The sequence below is a fragment of the Oxyura jamaicensis genome, chromosome 8, assembly GCF_011077185.1.
Source record: "Oxyura jamaicensis isolate SHBP4307 breed ruddy duck chromosome 8, BPBGC_Ojam_1.0, whole genome shotgun sequence".
Taxonomy (NCBI): Eukaryota; Metazoa; Chordata; class Aves; order Anseriformes; family Anatidae; genus Oxyura; species Oxyura jamaicensis.
The window spans coordinates 3092144-3114400 of NC_048900.1; the positions used below are offsets into that span (position 1 = coordinate 3092144).

At 38.1% G+C, this 22257-nt stretch overlaps 1 protein-coding gene across 3 annotated transcripts; it reads right to left on the minus strand.

Annotated features, from left to right (window-relative positions):
• Positions 1 to 1442: 1442 nt before the first annotated feature.
• FRRS1 (ferric chelate reductase 1) lies at positions 1443 to 22257 on the minus strand. 3 transcript variants are annotated; one of them, XM_035332949.1, is made up of 16 exons: positions 22202 to 22257; positions 14758 to 14953; positions 14394 to 14530; positions 13128 to 13222; positions 12322 to 12472; positions 11336 to 11515; positions 10392 to 10490; positions 9017 to 9164; positions 8348 to 8464; positions 7454 to 7569; positions 7081 to 7167; positions 6517 to 6614; positions 6315 to 6373; positions 5316 to 5459; positions 4467 to 4528; positions 1443 to 4361 (listed from the first exon to the last, which is right to left on the minus strand). In XM_035332949.1, the coding sequence occupies exons 2-16, from the start codon at positions 14951 to 14953 to the stop codon at positions 4269 to 4271; spliced, it is 1782 nt and encodes a 593-aa protein (XP_035188840.1). In that variant the 5' UTR covers positions 22202 to 22257; the 3' UTR covers positions 1443 to 4268. The 3 variants fall into 3 exon arrangements, with proteins under 3 accessions (XP_035188840.1, XP_035188839.1, XP_035188841.1); XM_035332948.1 differs by lacking the exon at positions 22202 to 22257 and adding an exon at positions 21932 to 22001; XM_035332950.1 differs by lacking the exon at positions 22202 to 22257 and adding an exon at positions 21241 to 21358.

The following is a 22257-nucleotide window of genomic DNA, read 5'->3' on the forward strand; positions in this document are numbered from 1 at the left end:
CTACCTTAGAATTTCCTTACACCAATTCTGGCAAGCTGCAAGGAGATCTTGCCAGAAAGAAAAAGTATCACTGTAGTCTCATTAAATCTCTTGCCCTAAGCAGACGTTAGTGCTACTTGTGTAGACTGCACTAGGCTCAGTAGATCTGCTTTGCCCTGTGGCACTTCTGGCATCACATATTAGAACTATTGTTTGAGTCTGAACTGCCCCACACTAATACGCTATTTGTATACAGACCCCTGAGCAAAGGGCTGCGCGGTGCTTAGCTGCTAGACAGGTTAAGACACAACACTAAGTAGCAGCATGGATAGCAGTTAATCACTTTGGAAGAACAGAGACAAAATGGAGCACTCAAGAAGCGTGTTTCTGGGAAGTAGAGATATTCATCAGCCGAGTGGTGCAGCCCCAGAGCTCTCCCACATTCCATATCAAGAACAGAATTGAAAGAAGGCAAGTAATTTTTCACATCAGTACAAGCACCATACAAATCCCAATTCACTATTATAGCTGAATAATTTCAGTGGTCCAGCATAAAAAAAAAAAAAAAAAAAACTGAAATAAAGCCGAAGTTGGAGTCTTAAGCACAGTTTCATTTGTTCAGGATGACTGTCATGGATTCCTTGTTCAATGTGATGCAGATGTTCAGCTTCTATAGCAAGTAGTATGTAAAGTCACTTCTGAAGAGCACAAGGAAGACCAAAAGCAGAAGTTATGCAACAGCTGAATTAGTTTACATTTAAGCTAAAACGTGTTCTGAAGCATTTGCCATGTGCTGATTCTGCTGTGTCATTCCCTCAGGTAAACGTATGCAACAGCTTCCCCTTCACGTAGGCACTCCCTTTAGAGAGCTTGGAATCAAACTGACCCAAACAAAGAATCTCAGTTTTAGCAGATCATCCTTCTTAACCATCCTCCTTTTCACATCGAGTCTCTAGGTCAGGAATCACTGAGATATTAACTTACGCATTGAAATGCAGACTTTGGTTTCTCCTCCATGATTGCCATTTATCCTAAGTTGTTTGGAAAAGGATGTACATGTGTAAAGTACAATTTACTCACATGACAAAACAGGTAATAACTATGGAAACAAAAGCTTAAACATAATGAAACATCTATTCTCATCTGTATGAACTGCTTTACAGTGAACTTAAATTCACTGAATAAATCAGGTAATCATAAAAAGTCTCAAGCTTTAGGAACACTTCCTATTTTCAACACCATTTGTTGAAAGCAAAATACAAATGCCGTTGTTTAAACAAGAGCGCCACATAGCGTTACAAATGGAGATACAAAACAAAAGCTAGGCAAGCTCTCTCCAACCTTTTCAAACCTGGGCAAAGGAAAAAAACATTGGCATTATTACACTCAATACAAGTCTCCCCAAAATGTTTTTTTTTTTTTTTTTTTTTTTAATAAATGGAAAAAAAGGAAATAGTGTAGCATTCACCATAAAAAAAAAGTTTTATTTCTTAATTCGTTCTACAGCCTCCATACCAACTAGCAAAAACTTGATGCCAAGTAAAGCAAAGTAGCAAAGAATTCAAAAGCATTCAAGCAACTTGCACCACTTTAGTTTTCTTCTAAACATATACAAGAAACATGATTTGTAGTTGTAAAGAGATGATCAGTATTTGAAGACTTCATTTAACAATTCAATCAAAACAAACTGGTGAATTCCCACTCACTAGGGAGTATTTGCCTATCTAGAAGAATCCAAGCAGAAATACACTACTGTTGATTTGTCACCACAAGTTTAATCCGAGTCTGAAAGAACATCAAAACCTTCTTGATCTCTTCCTATGAAGTGCTCTTCAGTGGGCTTCCTTTGTGAAGAAAAGGGAAATCTTCCTCCGAACAATATTAAGTTATCAATAAAGAAAAGGCACATACAGCCAATAGTGCCTCTAGAACCAAAATTCCTGCTACCTGCCTTTTGTTACCAAACTCTCGCATAGCTTATTTTTTAAAGAATAATAGGAACATAGGGATAGTCACTAGAATATAGTCACGCGTTGCTTCCTTTTACTAGTCATGCAGGGGGAACACAAAATTAACAAGTCTTTAAATCAAAGATGTTAGAATATGCTAGAGGCCTCACACAAACTGCACAATATTGCTAGTATCAGGAAACAAAAGTTATCCACAGAGCAACTAACAAAAAATAAATCTGCCAGCTCTATAGCTCTTGGGAAAGAGCTATTCTACATTAGAGAAACGAGAAACATGTTCATATTCCAACATTCAGTTTCAGTAAGAGTTTCTCCAGCAAGAATTTAGATGGTTTTAATTTATAAAATAAGTACCTACTATGAAAACAGATCATCCATTTTGCTGCTAGGCAAAACTATTTTTTCTATTTGATAGTGTTTTCACTTTACTAAAAAAAAAAAGCTTTTATTAAGATACCTACATTCATGTTTTAAAAATCCTGTGATCACTTTCACATGAGAATGAAGCAACATAGCACAGCTATTGTATTACAGAAATAATTTGGCATTGACTTAGTTTCAAAAGCCAATCACACCTAAGTTTAGAGATTCTTCTATAAACTTAAGAGTATACAAAAGTCCCTCAAAATTTTAGTATTAAATAGACCTGTGATTCCCAGGTTTTTGAGATCAAAAAACACACAATGAAGTGCTTGTTACCCTTCAGCCTGTATTTTGCCATATTTCTTCACGGTCCCCCCCTTCTCAATCTCAGATTGACTTCTCCAGATGGGAGGAAAGGGACCATTCAGCTTACACTCACCTTTCTGTCTACTGCTGCTGCTACCAGAGGGATTGATCTCAGCTATATATATGCTCTTATGGCTAAAGAAATTTCTTGAGCAGCCAAGACAACTGACTACAAGTTTGTAGCTTTCTGAATGTTTTGTCACTGCAGACTGCATTGTGGATTTCAGAGGAAGAGGCCAAACTAGACAGCTTTAGTAAATGGAGAGAACTACTTCCTGACTCATATGAGTGCTTTAACCCTGGCTGTCAGGTAGAGAGCTCTTGCTGAAACAGTCGATATCAAGATATGCCCCAGTATTTGCTATTCTAGTACTCCAAAACACCTTTATTCTTAGCTAGGTTAATAGCCCTACGCTAGAAGTATACTTTGAATTGTTACAAGAAATGTGTCATGTAGTTCAGTGCTTTGTTAAGGGTTAACTTCTGAAATTCTGTTTTAGAGTGATCCTCTGTATCTAAGTAAACCATGAACCAAAGAATTTAATAATCTCTTTCCATGACCCTTACCTAGTTCATATCGTTCAGATAAACCTGTTATTGACTAAAAAATGCTCTCCCTTATCCACATAGAGACAAGCCTGTCTCCTAAGCACAACAGCTCAAAGGACTCATTTAACATTAACAGAAGCTGTGCTTTCCTGAAGTCAGGTCAACTCCAAATCTCCATTTCACTCAACAGTACAAACACTTGAGCAACATTATCGAACAAGTATTTTCATTTCAATTAAAGAATCAAGTAGAACAAACCCATCTAACTCATACAGAACAGTAATTCAGAAGCCACAACTGGCCAAGACCACAAACAAATACATGCATATACTGATAGGTTCTTCCTGTTTGAGAGTTATAAGCACAACCAGTTTTAATGCATTGGTATTGTGAACATACTTCCTCTTTATGGTTTGGAAGCACTGAGGGGAACAAAACAGTATTCTGAGTGACACAAATTGTGTTTTAACTGCAGGACTGAAGTTCCCAAACCCGTATGCACATGTGTACTGCTCTTAGAGCAGAGAATAACTTTTGCATTTAACTGCAAAGATAAACAATGCATTAACCTGCACTTGTGACATCTCTCTTCAGTAAGTTTTCGTAATGGTTGACTGTCACAAGCAGGAAATTGTCACATTTCACATCATTAGAACACAGTAAAGCGAACAGATATGATAGATTTGGGATCATGCTTTCCAGTAACATTCCCAAAAGGTTTAGGGAACTATAACTATCAAAACAATGGTTTCAATACATCTCAGTCTTCTTAGCCTATAAACTGCAATCAAGTTAGTTGCCGCACTTATTAAAAATAGAAGCTTAATTCCTTACTCAGGCAAAGACTCACATTAAAAATCACATCAGAAGACAGTTTTTGCAGGATTCCAGCATCCTTCTACTGATTTGAATTCAAGTTCTCCCTAACATGTGCTATTACTCTTCAATTACATCTTCATGGATGTGTTGAGGGAAACAAAATATTCCTCACAGGTTTTTCAAGTGCACAGTACTTCACTGCAGAGTTTTCAATTACTTATTTCATATCTGGTAGACTGCTGCCAGGAAGGCAATGAGGAATACTATATTTCCACAGACATAGATTGTTAACACAATCTGTTTAAACAGATGACCCTGCAAGGGAAAAACAAATGGAGTGTCAGCCTTTACTTTTTTTAAAAAAAAAAAAAAAAAAAACACTTCCCATCTCATAGCAGGTATTTACAAATGTTGCCTTACCTCTGCTTCTGCAGATGTGAGTGACTGCAATATCTGTACTCTGTCATCCTCTATCAATTCAGCTGTTAGCAAGAGAAGAGCAGTTATTTACTGCTAATTGTTTTGTGTTTAGATTGTTTAAACATTAGACTCATTCATCTAGTTCTCGGAATGAAACAGTAACAAAGTTATTTTTATCACTCCTCTACTTGCCCCCTTACACCATCTGTTAAGATACCATGCTGCTTCCATCCTGCAAATGTCTCCTCTCTGCTTTAGATACCGGTCATTTACTTGTGTACAGTGATCTTCTTTCAGTGACAGCAGCCAGCAAGATTAAGAATTTCCAATGAAGTTACTATCAGTCTTAGACATATTGGAACCATAACTTCACTTTTGTTCCCTTGTTCACTCAAAATCACAAGCATTTGTGGTTACATTTCAGATCATTTTACTCATGCAATATATCCATTCATACCAGTAAATTATGACAATAGAAAGAAGACTAAATCTGTGTGGATTAATCTGTGCTAGTCCTACCCCACTCGGGAACAAGACCACAGCAAAAGGTGATAGATTCTGGGAAAACACTTGCACATTTCCACCTGCCCTATGAATTGTGATTTGAGAAATAAGAGGCTACCGCTTGAGACAGCACAAAAACAATTTTTCTGTAACACATTGGTCTCAAAAACTGTTTTACTCCTATATCAATTTATAAAGAAGATATCACACCATTACTCGACAGTTATTCCCTTCAGCTTCTCAGTTAAGAGCCAAAAAACACCTCCACAAATTCAATTCACTTAGATTTTCTTGTCACAAATCTCACCAAGCAAGGTAAAAACAAGAGATTGGCTGGGCTTGTACCTTTCCGTATGAGACAGTAGCTGTGTATTTCAAGAAGAACATCAATACCAACATGCCAAGCTACAAAACCAATCATTGTATAGGTGTCCCATGGGTCTGGTAGGTCAAGTGCTGGTAGATCCATCCCCAAGAACATAGTCACCACTAGTCAGCAAAAATGAGACAGAGACATTCAGTACTGCATCAGTGCAATTAAAACAAGTTTCTCACCGTTGGAAACAGATTTCCCACAAACTGCCTACAGTTGCTTGGGGAGTGAGGTTAAAGGAATCCTTGCAACTAAAAAGCTTTCACTGGGCAGGGTGGGTGTGGAAACAGAGAAGGAAGGAGAAGGCCAGGATGCCAAAGTAGTTTTCATCCTGCTCAGTGCCCTGTGCAGTCACACAATCACTAGCATGTGTGATGACCAACAAGACCAAAGTCACCCAAACTTGTGTTTGAGCTGCCTGTGGAACCTTATGGAAATAGAACGAAGACCAAATTATGGTTATTTAAGTTCAATAGTGAATTATTGAGCTATGTTACAAGAAGAACAATATCCTCAAAAATTTCAAAGAGGAAAAGAGGACTCAAGATAAAAAAACAGTTCCTCACTACAGAGATCCTTAACATTTGTCTGAAGTATCTTTGGTATTAGATACCCTTAAGGTTGCAGCTGATGGTAACTTAAAAAATAATGGAGAATATGGCCAGCAAAAAGGTGGAAGGAAAAAGCATCTTTAGAGTTTATGTGAAGAGGTAGAAACCAGGAGGTAGAAAGTAAGACAACACATTCTGAACCTACCTTAAACAGGGCTGAGCAAGTGAAACATGTTAAAAAAGGGATTTAACTATCATCTGTGGTTTAATTTTTATTTCAGAGTTGAAATGGCACAGAAAACCCATACGCCAAAACTCAATACCTAGATGTCCAGATGCTTTAGATGAGCAATAGTCCAGATAATTAACGAGAGTTCCTTCAAGTCATTTAAAACGGAGTTACAATTTACTCTTACTCACCAGCTAGTATTCTAGCTGTTGTACCAGTACTCCAGTGAAACCAGTTAAAGAATTGCCTCCTACAAAAATGAAGAAAAGCATTATGTTGATTGGGAAAGTAATTCAAAATAAAGCTCAAAGAGCATTAAAAATATTTTAAGCAGTAACAATCAAGTGAAAACATTGCATTCTGTAACTGTAACTAAATGAGTAAGTTGAGTACCTTGGCGCATGAGGAGATGGTCTGAAACCTGCCATAAGTGGTTGAAAGATTGTGAGAGCCATCACAGCACAACCAAGATATGGATGAAAACCTGCTTGCTAAAACAGAAGACATTTTTTATTGAATATCATATCTATGTAAAGATATAGAAAAAACAAATGTTAATTTTATTTAAGCGTATAAGAATTACGGTGGTGGAAAAGTAATGTGTTTAGCCTGGCAGAGGTGACAGGACAGAACAAGCTGCTTTGAAGATGGATAGAGGTGGTTCTCCCAGGAAGAAGGGAGACACTGATGAGTCTGCCCAGGATTTGCCCCACCTTTATGCTGTATTGAGAAATTCTTCCATCTAAACAGCAGAGAGCACTAGCTTTAAAGTCTCCTTTAGCTAGAGTTATAAAGGAGACAACATTCTTCCGTGTTGCTAGAATTTGAAGTTTGCCTTCTCAATAGCTTTTACAACAATTCCCTTGACAATAGTTGTAACACTAGAGTCAATGGACTTACTTCTCATGCATTTGGTCCTATTTTTACAATGATGTTAGAAACAAACCACACACTTACTTTGCTCCAACCTCCTCGGTATATAAAAGGCAAAACAAAAGATATGCTTGTAAGCATGACGGCGGTCAACATAAGCATACGATGCACCTAGAAAATTGAAGTCTGCTTTCAGAAACTATGACTTTCTTAATACACTATTAGAATACATCTAATGATCTGCAGATAAGAATGTTCTTAGCTGCCTCTTTGGACTTTGCTTTTATTATTCAAGTCTGAATTTTCAATTTGCATTTTATTTTCCAATTCCATTTTATAAGACTAAAAAAAAAAAAAAGAAAACCACACCAAGTTTGACCTCTTATTTCTTGAATCTAGTATGTTTAAGTTTTGCTAATAGAAATAGAACATACAGCTAGGGGGAGATTTTGCCCACCTGAAACCACAACTCCTTTCCAAACAGGAATGAATGAGACCAGACAGGTTTGAAGAATCGTGCAACAATGACACCAATACTAACTGCAGTAATCCAAGCAACAAACATTAGTGCTCCTTAAAAAAAAAAAAAACACACAAGTTAAACTTAAGTCATTTAGCTGTATGCTAATACTGCTTCAACGGCCATGTAATATTTTAGCCCATGCATATACTGTCAGAATTTACTGGTGATAAGTTTCTAATCACCTGGTTTAGACTACAGTTTTATAACATTTATCTTGCTAGAGGTCAGAATCATCCATAAGAAGGATGATTTTCATCCATAAGAAGGATGATTTTACAACACCCTCAGCATGACAGAGCAACTCTGGCTACTTTGCCTTTCACATACATCCCTACATACAGTGAGAGATACTGTCTTGTTACCAATTTATACATCAGAGAACAAGGGGTGACCTTTATTACAGGCTTTCATCAACAGGATGAGTGATAGTTCTCTTATGGGCCTAGTTTAAAGTCCAGTACTAGGAGAGAAAATTCACTTCAACAGCTCTGGACAATCAGTCGAAGGGTTTCTCATTTCAGATAGATCTGCACCAACAAAGCAATGAAAATAAGTGAGAGAGAAAGATGCAAAGAAAAACAAGTTCTAAGTAAAATTTAAGAGGAAAGGCAAACACAGATCCATTTTCCTGGGTAAAGAGAATCTTATAACTGTTTTGAAATGAAAAATTATTAATAGCTTAACTTTTTTGACAATCTCAAGTCTTGCTATCCAACGGTAAAAATAAAGTGAATGACAAGAAGAGGAAATACATACTCAGCAATAGTGAGGAAAACTCAGTCTTAGCTAATTTTGAAATGGAAGTCAAAGCTGAGAGGTGCAACTTACCATGAGCCTTGATGAGTCTTGGGGACCGGGAACCTCCAATATCCTGAGGAATGCCTGTGACATTGTACATTCCATTGGTAATTAGAGGCTGACGACGATGTTTGTATATTGGCCCACCTAAACAGTGACAAAGTAGTTTATTTAAGGCAAACGCGAGTCACGCTTGTAAAGTGAGCCTATTCCTTATTCATGATTGTAAGCCCTGTTACAACTATGGAGTGTAATTATACAAAACCTTTAACGTGCAATATGGTAGGAACCTAATTTGTGAATCAAAATTTGAAGGTCATCTAAGTTGTCTTGCATACTTAATATACAAGAACCTATTCAACCCTCTACAGAGAAGAGCTTTCTCCACTACACACAAAACATGAAGAATAATTTCCATTGATGCTATACTCCATTTTTTAAGAAGTGTGGCTAGATATTAAGCAGCTAACAGTTCCTAGCATCAAGTGCACATGCAATACAAGTATAAGTAGTCTTTAACTTTGAAAATCAAAGCCATGATCTAGATAGCCAGTAAAGATGACTGGACTAAATGCCTCTCTCAAATTTGGAAACTAGAGTCCTTAGTTCAGATACTAATTCTCAGCTAAGGTGTATCTTACATTACAGTAACACATTTAGAGCTGCTCAAAGAACAGCAACTACGCAAGTCAGGTTTACCTTCACTAGCTTCCCCATCTGCCAGAAAGATATAATAACTGGCATCTAGATTAAACCTTTCTTTATATGCTGCAAGATGAATACTCCTTCTAAAAGAACATTGAAGAACACCATCGACAAGCCTCCATGACACATCTTCAAGGGCATTCTGTGAAACAGAAGATTTAATACTCAGTCTTTCCAGAAAAATAGAATTCTTTATTGCTTTTAAGGCCACTGTTTGGGCTAATTTCAAAATAGCAGAACACAAGCAGCATCCTGTATCTCAGGTCACAAGATAAAACATTTCTTATGCTAACACAGCCAAGAGGTCATTTTCTCCCCTGCAATTCAGGTGACCACAGTACAATAGCAGAACACAAAATATAAAAAAAAATCAGTTGGAAGGGACCTACAAAGACAGTTCAGCTGACTGACCACTTCAGGGCTACCCAAAATTTAAAGCATGCTAGGGGCATTATCCAAACACTTCTTGAACATTGATGGACATCAGGCATCAACTATCTCACTAGGAAGCCTGTTCCAATGTTTGGTCACCCCCACAGTAAAAGAATTTTCCAAACATCTAGTCTGACCCTTGGGACTGATCATCACATTTTGGGTCAGCTGCTTTCAAGATATACATTTATAGTAGAGAAATGAACAGTCTTCTCCCATAGACCTGTTAAGCTCTACAAAAACAACTGGAAGAATCCAGCACAATCATAAGGAAGCAGGTATAAAGGTAAGAACAGCAATCCTAACAACAATGTACTGTAGAGATCCTAACTTGCTGCTCTTCTGTATTAAAGGCCCTAGTTAAGCAGATACTTCCAGCTTATGTCAAGACTTTTTTGTGATACCTTCTACTGTACTAGTACATCAAAAGGGATTTGGAGAGTAATTGGTTTAAAGTTAACCCTGTGCAAGTGACTCTTGTTGCTTGCAAAATGACACAGCAATGATCTTAGGAAAGAATAGTTTTGCATACCAACTTAGAAAGTATGTCAGTAAGTTAATGTAGCAACCTAAGGCTTAGATTTATTACTACAAGTTTTTACAACTCAGTGATAATCCCACGCTTCCTTTCTACCCTCTAACCCAAGATACATAGACCACAACCTCAGCCCTAGCTAAAGGGTAGGGTTGCATGAGTAATTTGCACAAAGTTCCTACATCACGTAAACTCCCACCATGACTTCCTTCCTGGTAATTGTTACCTTCAGAAGTCTAACTTGCATTTTTGAGGAGGAGCCCAATCAGTCTCGACTTAAAGAATTCTAAATCCAATTGACTATTTACATTTGCTTTGTAAAATAAAAGCACAAAGCAGCAGCGTACCATTCATCACTTCAAACCCACATTTGTGGAATGGTTTAGGTGTTTCCATGCATACCTCTGAATCCAACACAGGAGGTCTTCGTCCCTTCAGGTATGCGGTGTTTACACTAACATGGTGGTCCTTGTTAATACACAGATATGCATCATCATCACCCTAGAAATTTGAGAAAAAAATATTTCTAGACCAGTAAAACCTATAACGACCATTTCCAAAAGTCTAGCAAAAGACTCAAATCTCAAGCTGTTAAGCTATATCCCAGCTTTTCAAACACCTCAGTGGTACAGAGGAACCACGTTAAGTCAAACAGTAAGGAATATTATGATTTAACATTCCTCCCCCACCTCCAATGTAACAACCGTATTATCATAAGCTTCTTTGTTTTAGTAAAATTCTAAATAAAGAGATGGATGTTAATGATTTTTAAAACCCTTTATTTACAAGTTGTTTTTCATAACTCTAAACGTACAATGTACTGTTAGGAACAAATTGCTCTTGCAGTAGGAACATGAATAAAAAGCATCTTTGTGCAAAACTTTATGGAATTCACGTTTTCAGCATTGTCCCTTCACTTTAAAAGCAGTTCGAAAAAAATATTTTAACACTTTGTAAAGACAGGATTGAGTCACTCTCATATGAACAATGCTGAAATGCAAGTGGTTTTCAGAAACAGCAATGCAAGTTCTGAGAGGTGGTGTTTTTTCTTCCTAGGTAAAAAAGCAAAATTTATCCAACCAGGAATTCCAGTCAACTACTGTGCTATTACTAAGGCCGAATTCAGGGAAAAACAGGTATCCACAGGGAGATTTACTGCAGAAAGCCAGTCTCAAGCTAAGACTGCAAGCCTCTCTAAAAAGCCACCTGTGCTTTCTTTCAGCACTATAAGGAAGAAATTTCTTGGTTCGGAATCTAACCCATTTCCCATATGCATGTTTCCTGAAGTATCATTGAAACTACCAGGATCACAAAAGTAACCAGAGAAGCAGAAGTAGGACACTCACCATCCACTGGTCATAGGAAAATGCAAATGCCAAGTACCCTTCACTGGCACCACTCATTTCAATAAGTACTGAACTCTTCTGCAGCTGGAAGGATAAGAAAAGGCACGAAGCACTTCCAGGATCACAGTTTGAAGGATTCCTAATGCAGAACTTCATAATTCCACAACCTGATGCATTAAACTAGAAAACAAATCAAAAATAAGTCATAAGCAATGTGAATTCCTCTTCTTTTTCCCTTCGTAACCTGCTGTAGAAGAAAGCATACAAGAAACTGGAAAGAAGTGCCATCTACACCAACATACCAATTTCTTAACCCATCCCTATAGTTACCAGATAGGCACTAAGTAAAATAATACTGAATTCTAAGGTGTACTTTTAGTTAAGTTGAATTTTCATGTCAAAGACATTATAGCAGAATAACCTTAAACAGCAAGAACTCAAAAGAAACTTCCTTCAGTTTAATTTTAGAGAGGTCAAATTCAACTGCGGGATGACGGCAGGAAGAAGGGAAGAGCTTTATTTCCTTTCTAAAACAGTAACTCCACTGACAAGCAATGAGACAAGACGTACTAGAAGTCATAATGTTATTCTGGATGAAGTAGTGATGCTTTCTCAATCCGCTGAAATGTCAAGAATCAGTAGTAGAAGTCAGTAACATAGATGTACTTAGGAGTTTTTGAACCTGCAGTTACTGAATAAGTTAGGAGTCAAGACTCTAAGTAAGTCTCTTCCCAGGTACACAAAGTTTTCATCTGAACTTTAGAAGGCTGAACATTTAAAACTTAACCCACATGATGCATGGTAACATTCAACCCACAGAAGTTCAAGCAACTAAACTAACACAACAGCGTAGACATCTGTGTTCTTAGTCTGATATGTAAGTTACTCCTATCATCTTTCCTTTTCTAACTGTATCAATGGGACTTATTAAATTTCATTCATCACAAGCATTAGAGATTGGATTATTCAGGTTTATAATTACTTACTGGCTTTGTTAAGTAGGAAACTGAATGCGATGTTGTTACAACCTCAGATGTCACATGTAAGGTTGTTGTTGAGAATGGTGCATTAGGCTGAGAAACAACAGGACCAGGAATCTTCACCCAGAAAGTCTTGTATTTCTTCACAACTGTGGCTCTTAAGAAATAATACATGCACACTTGGTCAGTACTATATACATTACCAGTTAAATGTTACTTGGAAAAAGAGCTCCTATAGTTTCTACAACATACTTGCTAGACACCTATCTTTATGCCAGCCCCCACCATTTCTAGCATTTTGAAATAAGAAAGCATTTCAAGGGGGAAAAATAACTTTAAAGCATCCTACTACATGCCCTACTAGATATAAAACACATTCATGTCTCTAGCATAGATCATAAGCTCAGAAGGGTGATGTTTTTACACTTTGGCTTTCACCCACTAGTTCCAAAAAAAAAAAAAAAAAACACACTGACAGTATAATGGGATGTTATATGTGCCATTTTGTTAGGTACAAACAAAAAATCCTACCACTGCGTACCACATATATGAGAATTAAGGTGTTAACTGGAATTAACAAAGAAAGCAGTCTCAGAATTCCCTCCTACTCTCCTCTCAAAAACAAACAATAACCTCCAAACCTTATGTGAAGAACAAATACCTATATTAATGTAGACTCTGCAGTAAGCAAGTGTTGACTTTTGGGACCATTAGTCCAAGGATACTTTTGCTGGTCAGTATTTGTCACAGACAACTGTACAGGCTTATTTTATTTGCATTTTAATGTTAAAACTAATACTGGACTTACTTACAGAAATTGTACGTGTTTTGGTGCATTTCCAGGAGCAATCCAATAAACTTTTACATCATTCTTTTTTGCTTTACTTGTGTGACTGACAGCTGAATTCTGAAAACGTACATATTAAGAGTTACACAGAGGGTATTCACTAAAGACATTTTATTTAACCCATCCATTACATAGGCTGCAGCTAAATTCTGAAGAGATATTGTACTGCTATACTGCACATATTCACTGTAAGCCACTTAAAGTCGACAACTAGCTTCTCCCCAGTCAGTCATGATCCACTCAGATGAAGTCTACCACTGAAATCATACATACTGCCAAACAAAGCCTAGAAAGGAAGAACTAGAGGTCTTTTAGTCCAGAAGACTTCAGTGACAAGAGAGATCCCTGCAGTGTTTATGCAGAAACAGCGTCATAACACTTTTTGACACGAGAAAATGAAGGAATAGTGTAATGACTGTATCGAGAGAAGTGGACCAGTATTACAGAGAACATGTGTTCAGGTCAGAGTTACCTGCACAAGGTAAACAAGTCAGGCACAACACTGAACTAAGTCTTCATCAGAGAAGGCACGAAACATAACCCCATAGCGTTACAGCACTGCATACACATTACAGTATACATTAATTGGGGCAGGTGGTAAAAACAGAAAAAAACATCCAGGAAGATTGAGATACTTTGTCCAGATCAGTTCACATGAGCACAAAGTTCAAGCTGGTTGCTGAAACACTAGTCAGTTCAGATCTCTTGCATGTGAAGCATGATGAATTTAAATAAAATGAATATCGAGATTGTGATCTAACCTGTTACCAGCTCTACTAACACTAATTGACACAGCTACACTAAGGATAATGGCCTATTCTAGTGTTTGCTTTCGGTCGATTATTGTGGAGGGTTTCCTTGCTATGAGACATTACGTCCTTAACAAGCATGACAAACAATTGGTTACTCTCTTCTCCAAAGCAAATAGAGCATGTCTTCTTAAAAAGAAGTACAACAAGCATGTATGCAGTAGAACATATTCATTGTTCACTAATTATGACTGCTGTATACCGTAGTCGTTAGTCTTCTACCACCAGTAGCATTTAAGTAGTTTATAAGAATAGACAAATAAAATTGCAGTAAGCCATGCCTCTATGCTGCAAGTTATAGCAATTTCCTGGGAGACTTACTGAACTCAGGAATTACATCGCTTTGTACTATACCACATCTGTAATGGGGCAGAACAAACACCCCAGTGCCCGATGTTTCATTTTAAGAAAGTAGATTATACCTTGGTACGGCCACATGTCAGAAGCTGAGAATGTCTCCGGTCAACTAATATAAAGGAACCAACCGCAGGGCTATCCAAGTGTTCTGCATCCCGTGCTTGTATGAAAAATCCTTCAAAATCTGGTCCAGACAGGTGAACTGCAGCAATAATGAAAATAAAAGGAAGTTGAACATTCTCCAGAGGACGAACGAAGTGCCTCAGCAACAACCACTAGCTCATTTTACAAGCACCAAGTGGTTGCTGAAGGGATGGCCTGAACAACACTCAGCTGTTTAAATAGATCTGCTGTAGCTACCCAAGTAAATACATGCTGCAACACAAAGAAACAGTAGGTTAAACTCTTCAGTTATAAGTGACACAATACCTTCTATAGTGTCCCCAGGTTTAAATTCAGTCCAATTAACTGTAATGATGTGCACAGGTGACGGTTGTGGTGAGCTACCATGACAGGGTATCATGCTCATGCAGGCTTCTCTTACTCTCCCATTTGGATATCCGTTCACAGATACATAGAAGCAAATAAGCATCCAAACACCAGAAGCCAGGCCAGGCAGCTCCATCTGAATAAAGTATGAGAGTTACAGGCAATTAAATACCACAAACGTTTACACTGCAGGTCACCATTCATTCTTAGAACATGTGAAATACTAAACTTTAGAAGCACATTGGAAACAAAAGGCTGCATGAGAAAATACCATTCCCATCTTCAGTAGCTACAATGAGTAAGTGGTTGTTGTAACTACCAGACTTTGCAAGGACTTTCACAGATTGTGTTTCGGGCCATTTATATGCTCAAAAGTATAGATCCATTGATCCACCAGATGGACATTTACATCATCTTTTAAAATTTCTTTTATTTACAGCTCTCCCACTCCCTTAAAAAAAAAAAAAAAAAAAAAGCTAAGTCCCTTAAACACATCTACAGGACAGATGGATCTTAAAATATTTTAATTGATGTATAAAGATCCACAGTACTGAAAAAATACCCAGCTAACATCATTCCCACTCATTCATTAATCATAGCTCCAAACTGCGCATTATTAGGACTGCCAACACGAGTTTCCACAACTCGTGTCTATTTCTTCACTTATGACAAAGAACTCCCAGGTGACAAGTTCCCCTTTCTGCAGGGAGACTGTGGTTACCAGATGTCAGAAATAGATTTTATACATGTAAAAGAGGATTTGGTATAACAGGTTAAACAGAAATATGTTTAAGACAAACACAGGAGTTCCTTAGAACTTCTCCCTTTGAGTATTGGAGCTCCAGACAATTAGTTCAACAATATCATTGCTTGCTATAATCTCTGAGGGAACAGGAGACATGAAAAACCATGTGAGGAAGTAGGACTGACCAGCCTAAATACAGTTATAGGAACCCCTAAATTTCAGCATTCATCATACAATAATTTGTTCTGAAAGAATGCTGTTTTCAAGAAAGCTGCAGTAATTCTTCTGTTGTTCTGCAGCATGCAGGGTTTACAGTTGCACCCCGTATTTGCAGAAAGTCTTAGCCAACAAGAAAAAGCATTTGTATGTCCAAAGGGGCTGGGAGAACTAAGATACCATCCTTCCAATCCTTAGACAAAAAAAAAATAAAAAATTATCAGCTCTAGTGGAACATGGACCAGGCAAATAAGTCTGTTTTCTGTCCATTCTGCACTAAGTGATAAGAAACACCAGGTTAAGAAGTTCCCTGATAGCACACATGGCTGTGAAGATAAGCGAGACACAAAGATGTTTCAGACTCAACTCTGATATCTACAGGCAGTCAAATAGAAACAAGACACATCATTAGTCTTACACACTGTAAGAGTAATCATTATTAACTTTTCCAAAGTCCTCACACATGCAGTGCTAAACACTCAAAAAATCCAGGGCAATGCTACGTTCACCTTTCAATGTAAAAGCTCCTTCTCAACTTCCTACCAGTAAACAAAATCTAGGGGGTGGTGATCAAACATTTCAGGAACTAGAACAAAAACTCCTCCTCCAAACACCCGAGATAACATTATGATAGTATCTATAACTTCTAGTTAGTCAATGTTTTCTGTTAGTTCCAGTATCTCCCCAAGCTATCACAAATCTACAGCAATGTGATTTTATTTATAAGTTAAAGTTTATAGGAAGCTAAAAACTAAGCTTCTGTACAATAGTGGTATTAAAGCAGCTTATATGTACAAGAGAAATCTTCAAAACACGTTGCTTCCAGAAGAGATAAGGCTGCATATCACAGAAACAAATAAAAAAGTTGGTTTGCATTCTAGTTTAAGTAGCAGAGGATGTGGTAGGGATTTAAAGTGAAACAAGTTCTTCAGCAGACTAACCCAACTCAAAAGCTGGCAGAACAGAAAAAAAGTAAGTGGAGGAAAAGGACAAAATGCCAAAACCTGAGAAAAGTACTGTACTGAAGAACATTTTTTTTTAAATAGGGTTAACTATAGAGGAACAATCTTCTCTATACACTTTCAAGAATCAAAGTGAGATCTTATAAAGAATAGTACCTTGCAGATTAGAATATTGCTTTAAACAACAGTTATTCCATCTTCCCCTTCAACCTGGAAATACATTCTGGCACTCTCCATTTTCTACCTACACAGCTAAAGAGGCAGAAAGACAGGAAGCCCTCAGCACTCTCATAGCACCAATCATTCTGCTGTTAACGATCCTCTCTGTATGTTTTCAGAAAACATCTCGCAAACTAATTATAGACCAAACATTGTAATAGGTCACAATTCTAGGGAAATCAAGCTTTCTGGGATTATTCCTTAACTAGCTTCTTCAGATTGAAGAACTCTGGACTGTAATTACAATACCATAGCAAAAACCTCTTTCATAACACAAAATCCCTTCCATAACCTAATATTTAAGGTAATAGTTTAGGAAAGCAAAAAAAAAAAAATGTACTAGAGAGTACTCATTACAGACAGGTTGGGTTCGGGAAAGCTGAAGTGTAATGTGAATCATGCTTAACTTCATTATGAAAGAATATGTGCCTTTTAAAGAATAATGTAAAAAATAAAAGTTTATAATCACTTACCTGCTGCCCCCAACAGTTAGGATCCTACAGTGTTCCCCAACCCCTTCTGTAACATGCACACACTTGTCTGGCCTTCAGCCAAGACCTGTTCAAAACACGCCTCACATAATGAGCGGTGCAAGGAGAATTGGAATACACAGAGAAGAAGAGGGGATAACCAAGAGATGCCCAGAACTTCCTCATTCAAGCAAGCTAAGCTGTCTCCATTAGCTTTAAAGGAGTACTTGCTGCAGGAGCATGGAATTGCATGTCATGCCCTCCTGAGTATAGCACCCTAAGAGAAGGAAAAAGTGACTTAGTCTGGAAAGCAGAGCACATAATAGCTTGGGAATTAATTAAGCTAACGAAACAGCAATTCTGATAAGCAATTCTGAGAAGTGAAAGAAATACGTAGGCTGAAGATCAATAAGCAGTTACATCCATCACCACCAGGTATTTGGACAAATAGGTCACCTGTTCAGCAGAGAAAAAAAATAAGTAAGTCTACCCCAGCAAACAAGTCACTCCAGTGTAGACTGATCACTTCTTTCAGTGAGTTCTCTTTTCTCTAGAGAGATCTACAGATATAACAGTGTAATTTCCCTCCAAGTGACGTTGTCAGAAAAGATTGTATTTTTAGATGCTTAGCATGTTATATCCTATAACACAGGACTGCTACTTAGAGTAGTGCCACTAAGAATCGCAACGAGTTGTTCTGATCAACCACAGGGAACAGGATCGAGGTCTACAGTAAGCAAATATATAGTAAACTGTGCAACATCCAACTTTTTCCTGATATTCCCCTTTGCTGGAAGAGCACAGGAAGGCAAGACAACCAGATCTCACAGCTACATATAAAAGTACAACCAAGAAAGAGGCGTTAGGTTTAATTGCATAGAGTACTCATTACAGACAGGTTAGGTTCAGGAAAGCTGAAGTGTAATGTAGATCATGCTCAACTTCACTATGAAAGAATAAATGCCTTTTAAAGAATAAAGTAAAACCAAAACAAGCTCTCTGCCTTGTGTCAAAAAGAACCTGAGAGGCTGATCAAAACTATCTTAGAGAACTCATTCATCCGGTTATTCTACTCCTCCCATAAACATAGCTGAAATTAAGAAAGGTTCCCACAAAGGTGAATCAGCAGATGTCAGCTTGATTGTATTCTCTAGAAAAGTGAATAAAAAAATCTGACCGAAAGTGAACTATGCGAAACCCTTAGATCACCAAGTATGGCCAAGAAACCTAGATTCAGAATGAGAATCTGATTCTGTTAACCCAAGTTTTGAGGCATGCAAACAGTGGAATGGTCTGCTCTTACCTACAAGATTTGAAAATACCATTTCCACTCCAAATTATTATAGCTTGTTGATCTGAGAACCTTTGGTCATAGTGACTTACTTACAAGCCTTTGAAATACAACTCCTAGACTAATGGACACTATAGCATATCACATCATTACTATAGGGAAGTTATCCAAACCACTATGTTTTGTACCTTTATTTTCACATAAAAATATTCCAACACCCAACAGTTTGAAGCATGACTACAAACATATTCCCTCCTTCACCCTCCCGCTTCAGTATAACAACTCAGCCCCTCACCCTGCCCCGGGAGGGAAGGCACGAAAGGAAAACTTCATTACCATTAGAAGGGGCTCAAATAATGACAATGTCAACTACTGGTTATTTCATACAGAACTTGACTATAATGGTAAAATCCAGTTTCATGCAGAGATTAGTCACTGTTAAGAACTGAGAGATGACTTATGAAGTGACAATGCTGGCTGAATTTGAACTGGAGTTTCAGTAAAGCATTACTTGAGTTACCACATGTTACTTGGCGTTTGTTGGACAGGTCAGAACCCAAGATAAAGAGCTTCTAGTGAGAGCACCCTTTTGGGCAACCTACACCACATGTAAGTCACAAGGAATTTGTGGAAATTCGTGCAGAAGAATCAGGATGCAGTCCTAAAGGCATGGCCCGTTACTCCAACAGCAGTGGGATGCAGGTCAGTTATTTTTAATAACATGTAGCTAACATGTAACTCACTGAAAACCTACAAGAGATAGTCCTGAAAGAGCAAGCTGGAACCCACCTTCCAGCTAGCAGAAATGGAGATGTAGTAGCTAGCATTCTTGCTACTTGCGATGGGCTTGAACTTTAACTCTTAGAGATGTTCTCGTCAAAGTAACCGTCTTTGGCTTTACCCTAAGAGAGGGCCTGGAAAGGCCGATTGCAAAGAGAAAGACAGCTTTGTTTAACAGTATCTACCAGCTTCTGTAAAGCAACAATCGTGGCTGTGTTATCTTGACTGAACATCTGAAATTTACCATCGCATTCACGCAGGAGTCACCTCCTTCTCCTCTAAGGAAAAAGAAGGGAAAGATTGGAAGCAATTGGAGTAATTGAGTGTTATAACTGTAGAAACAGATTTTGAAAGAGCCAGAACCAACCATACAGTAAGCTACAAATAAGACTGAAAACTTGCAGCGGGTCACACAGCTTCAACTAGTAACTGGATTGCTAGGAGGGTTAGCCAGGCAGGCTGCATGTAAAGCACAGAAGGAAACTCAGCTGTCTTTTAGGTGGATCACTTTAACAGTGTCAAACTTCAAAGACCAAAAGCAGTTGCATATTTTCTCTCCCAAGAAGGGGGAGAGAGAGAAGCCCTGGTTACCTGCCTTCAGCTGGCTGATTTAGGAGCCTAATTTAGATACTTACAGAGTGGCTTCAGAATCAACAAAACAACTGAAGAATTAAAACTAAAGAGATATTTCTCATTGTTGTACTTACCTACAAAGAGAAAATTTATAAATACACACCATCTGTAAGCTTTTTTTCCCTGTTATCAGCACGTCCCTGATGACAACAGAGGCAAAGAGAAGGTCCATACTAAATTTGTACTTTTTTAATATCCATTCCTTCCTGTGTTTAAAAGGCTTCTAGTCCCTGCAGGTAGTGACAGGAAAGCAAGTCCTGGCAGTCCAGTTCCTCAAACACTGAATGCCCACGCACAAAGGATCTCTTCACAGAAGTTGTCTTTCAGCTATTTGACTGAACTTCACTAGCTGCATAGTATGAAGCCTAAAACTAGTTTCAGGAAGAGAGAGGACAGGCAAGACAAACATATTGCCAAGCAAAAGGGACAAAAACCATCATGGCCAAAACTTTTCTGCTGAACACCCCAAGAGAAGAGGGTAAGCAGGAAAGGAAAAAGCTGTCTAAAGCAAAATAAGATGTATGAACAGGTGTCTGCCCACATCATACTGTGCAGAATCTCTTTAGAAACACACTTGTACAAAGCAGAGCCTTGATATTTAAGAGTCAATTTCCCTCTGAGAAAGAGAGCATGGGTCAATTTCTCCTGCTCCTCTGAAAGTTGCCGTATCTAATTATCCGGTTTTTGCCCTTACTCATGCAGCTAGCTTTCACATTCACAGTAATTCGTTATCCTTTCAAAATTAAGAAAAAACACACAACCACTAAGCGAGAAAACATGTACACCTCAGCCTGTTGGTCTTCCTACTCTGACAACATGGAAAGATAACTTTAAGACTTCTGCTTTAACTTTCTTCACATTTAACTTCAAGCTTAAATGCAGGTGCTAACTTTAAGGCCAGTCCTTCTGTTACAGTGACAGAAGTTCAAATAAACTTGCCGTTAGCTTTCACTTATAGTACAAAAGCTTATAGGTACATCATAACTTCTATTTGGTTCACATCTCACAATATTAACCTTTATCACATGCAGGATCAGAGGAAGTTCTTTTGAAACTAGAAACAGGACCCAGGCACTAAAAAAGGAAATATTTATGAGGGTTCTTTACCTCAGGCAAACATTTTTTATTGCATCCCCAGCTAAGCCCACAAGACCCTAGATTTCAGATGAAATGCGTGAAGTTATCGTGAAGTACTGACCCCACAGCTTTGCTTTGAACTTCCACATACCTCACAACAGCTTTGCATTAAGTCATTACTTTAATTACCTTCTGATGCAGTTAAAGGTGGGGAAAAAAGGAAAAGACAAACTTATTACTCAAAGCATAAGTTATTATAAGTTTACAGTATGATTTTAAAGCTTATTATATCAGAGAGATGTTTTCTTTCAGAAGAAAAGAAAGAAGTCTTAAAGAGGAACTTAAGCTTTTTTTTCCACCCTCCCTCATATTCACCAAGAATGAGCAAGAGGCAAGAATTTCACCCTGTCTGGCAATTTATTTTAATTATTTAATTTCATATGGGACAACCACTCCGCATACAAACTGTTAAGGCCCCAACCCCGCAAGTTTGTAAGTATACCAAGAACCCTTTAAGGTGTGTACTGGCCTAAAAAGTAGCATAAGTTTAGTTACACTCAACAAACTATTTCAGCTACACTGCAGCAGTTACCATGTGGTTACCTCCTATGAATATTAACAAAGAAGTAACAGAAAAATACTCTTATAGCATTAAGAAGCAAGGAATATGCCAGAGGCATGTGAGCCGTGTGACTTCCAGGTGCAATAACCCTGCATTTACCTTTAGAGTCTTTTCTAGCATTTAAAAAAAAAAAAAAAAAATTAGAGCAAAACCAGGTCAGAGTCCTGTCTAAAGCATTTCAGAAGCACTTGCATTAAGGACAGCAGTTAAGAGGTGCTCAGAAGGGCCCCAGCTTTCAGCTCGCTTCACGATTACCGCTGCCTGTAAAGCACGAGCTTTACAGTCCAAAAAGTTTGCTGTAGCCGCGCTCCCTGGTGCCGGTTAAATCACAACCCCCCACAACCCCACGAGCCCCCAGCCGCCCCTCACCTGCCTGCTCGGCCCCCGCCGCCGCACCGGGCGCTCTTCTGGCGGCAGCGCCGGGC

What these genes read in the sequence shown, in the direction of transcription:
- FRRS1 (XM_035332948.1), bottom strand. Translation starts at nt 21,952, where the DNA reads ATGCTAGAAAAGACTCTAAAG. An exon ending in TTTCCTATGACCAGTGGATG is followed by an intron (nt 10,491 to 11,335) that starts GTGAGTGTCCTA and finishes TCAAATTTCTAG; the next exon opens with GGTGATGATGATGCATATCT. An exon ending in CTCCTGTGTTGGATTCAGAG is followed by an intron (nt 9,165 to 10,391) that starts GTATGCATGGAA and finishes TCTGTTTCACAG; the next exon opens with AATGCCCTTGAAGATGTGTC.